Raw genomic sequence first — 2,980 nt, 5'->3', positions numbered from 1 at the left:
TGAAACCAATTTCATTGGAAAGAGGACTCGCAGATCGGAATGTTCATAACTCGTCGCTCGGGTGTCCGTTTTGGATGATCCACATATCGTTGGAAATATTATTCAATACTCTACGTAATGGTGGGTCATAATATAAGACATTCCGCATGAAAAACTTATAATTCATTCTAGAAGATAGAACCCAACACGTTTATGCACAAAATTTCAACAAAAAATTTCCCACGGTATTACATCATCCCCCCTTGGAAACATTCGTGCTAGAATGTCGATGAGTAAGTTAGGAATACTATGGAAATGAGGATATCGAACGAAACTACCTTGCTCAATACATATGTTTCATACTAGATTTTCGATATTTAAGAAAACACACAAGCTAAGATAAGTATTGTAATAAGGATCGAATCAAAAGAGAATGATACCTTGGACACGTTCCGGATTCATAGAGAAAAGATGAGGGTATTTGGTATGCATTTCCGCTTCTACCTCCCATGTCGCACCCTCGACGGATTGATTTCGCAAAAACACTTTAACTAAAGGAACTTCCTTGCTTCTTAGCTTCCAAACTTGAAAATCTAGAATCTCAACAAGAAATTCCTCAAATGAAAGATTATTCTGGATATCCAAATCCTCGGAAGGTTCAATTACAACTGAGTTACCAATACATCGCTTAAGCATGGATACATGGAAAACCGGGTAAACATTAGACAACTCCGCGGGCAAATCAAACTCATAAGCTACCTTCCCAACACAACTTAGAATCCTATATGGGCAAATGTAATGGGGACTAAGTTTCCCTTTCTTTCCAAACCTTTTCACCCCTTTCATGGGTGAAACCTTTTGATATACCAAATCATCCATATTAAACTCAAGATCTTTTCTCCTCACATCCACGTATGACTTCTGATGACTTTGAGTGGTTTTCAATCATTCTCGAATCAACCTAACATTTTCCATAGCTTCAAACATAGCATCAGGTCCAGTCACAGTAGCTTCACCAACTTCAAACCAACCTATGGGCAATCTACAACTCCTTCCATAAAGAGCTTCAAATGGGGCTATTCCAATAGTAGCATGAAAGTTGTTATTGTAATCAAACTCAATTAATGGCTAGTGCTCATCCCAACTACCTTTAAAGTTAAGCACACAAGATCTCAACATATCTTCTAAAGTCTGAATGGTTCGTTTGGCTTGACCATCGATTTGAGGATAGAAAGCAGAACTTAAACGGACTTGGGTACTGAGACCCTTCTGAAAAGATTTCCAAAACTGAGAAGTAAATTGAGTACCCCTTTCAGAAATAATAGCCAAAGGGACTCCATGAAGTCTGACGAGTTCCCGAATATATAGTCTAGCATAGTCTTCACCTATAAAAATGAATGCACTGGCAAGAAATGAGCTGATTTGGTTAACCGATCTACTACCACCCAAATCGAATCATGATGGAAATGAGAAAAAGGTAAACCAACCATGAAATCCATATTCACTTCTTCCCACTTCCAAGTAGGAATGCAAAACTTTTGCATCACACCACTGGGCCTTTGGTGTTCTATCTTAACTTGTTGACACGTAGAACATTTTCACACAAATTCTGCTATGTTCCTCTTCATACTGTTCCACCAATAAATTTCCCGCAAATCATGATACATCTTAGTATCACCGGGATGAATGGAATATCGCGTGCCATGTGCTTCCGCCATAATTCTCTGCCTCAAGTTATCAATATTCAGAACAATAAATCTATCTTGAAATCTCAACACGCCATGTCCCCCTTGGGAGAAAACCTCTACCTTTTGATTTTTAATGGATTCTTTTAACCTAACCAAGGTAGGATCCTTGTCTTGCTTCTCTTTCACTTTCGAAAATAAAGAGGACTCGGAACTACTTTAAACTCCTATGCTACCCTCAGCATCACCAAACAACCTAAATCCTAACCTAGCAAAGCGATATACGTCACGGGCTAACTCTTTCTTATCATTTTCTACATGCGCTACACTACCCATAGACTTCCGCCTAATGGCATCCGCATTTACATTGGCCTTGCCCGGATGATACAAGACACTCATATCATAATCCTTCAATAGCTCTAACCACCATCTCTGCCTAAGTTTCAACTCTTTATGGGTGAACACATACTGCAAGCTTTTATGATTCGTGAAGACATCTACGTGCACACCATACAAATAATGTCTCCAGATTTTCAAAGCAAAGACCACAGCAGCTAATTCAAGGTCATGAGTAGGATAATTCTTCTCATGAGGCTTTAACTGTCTAGAAGCATAGGCTATAACCTTACCTTTTTGTATTAAAAAACAACCCAAACCCACTCTGGAAGCATCACAATAAACCACAAAACCATCCGGCAAAGTCAACACAGGGGCTGAAGTGAGTCGAGTCTTCAACTCCTGAAAACTCTTCTCACAAGATTCTGACCATAGAAACTTCACTTTCTTTTGGGTCAAACGGGTCATAGGAAACACAATAGAAGAAAACCCTTCAACAAAATGACGATAATAGCCAGCTAAACCCAAGAAACATTGGATATCAGGGGAAGAAATAGGTCTAGGCCAACTCTTTATAGCCTCTATCTTTTGAGGATCAACTGTAATACCTTCAGAATAAAGAACATGACCTAAGAAATCTATGGACCTTAGCCTAAAATCACATTTGCTAAACTTGGCAAACATTTGATGAGCCCTAAGAGTTTCCAGCAAAATTCAGAGATGGTCTGCATGATCGAACTCACTTCGAGAGTAAACAAGAATGTTATTTATCAACATGATAACAAACAAATCCAAATACTGCTTAAATACTCGGTTCATAAGATCCATGAAAGCCGCAGGAGCATTGGTTAACCCGAAAGACATCACTAGGAAATCAAAATGACCATAACTAGTTCGAAAGGCTGTCTTAGGAATATCACATTCCCTAACCTTGAGTTGGTGATAACCAGATCTAAGGTCTATTTTTCAAAAATAGCTAG

General features: G+C 38.8%; 1 protein-coding gene across 1 annotated transcript; it reads right to left on the bottom strand.

Annotated features, from left to right (window-relative positions):
- Positions 1-402: 402 nt before the first annotated feature.
- LOC124885820 lies at positions 403-2,000 on the bottom strand. The gene is made up of 3 exons (XM_047394061.1): positions 1,901-2,000; positions 946-1,055; positions 403-738 (listed from the first exon to the last, which is right to left on the bottom strand). Exons 1-3 carry the CDS (start codon positions 1,998-2,000, stop codon positions 403-405), a joined length of 546 nt encoding a protein of 181 aa, XP_047250017.1.
- Between the last annotated feature and the right edge of the window lie 980 nt (positions 2,001-2,980).

This window comes from Capsicum annuum, chromosome 7, assembly GCF_002878395.1.
Source record: "Capsicum annuum cultivar UCD-10X-F1 chromosome 7, UCD10Xv1.1, whole genome shotgun sequence".
Taxonomy (NCBI): Eukaryota; Viridiplantae; Streptophyta; class Magnoliopsida; order Solanales; family Solanaceae; genus Capsicum; species Capsicum annuum.
This window is presented reverse-complemented; position numbering and strand designations above follow the sequence as displayed.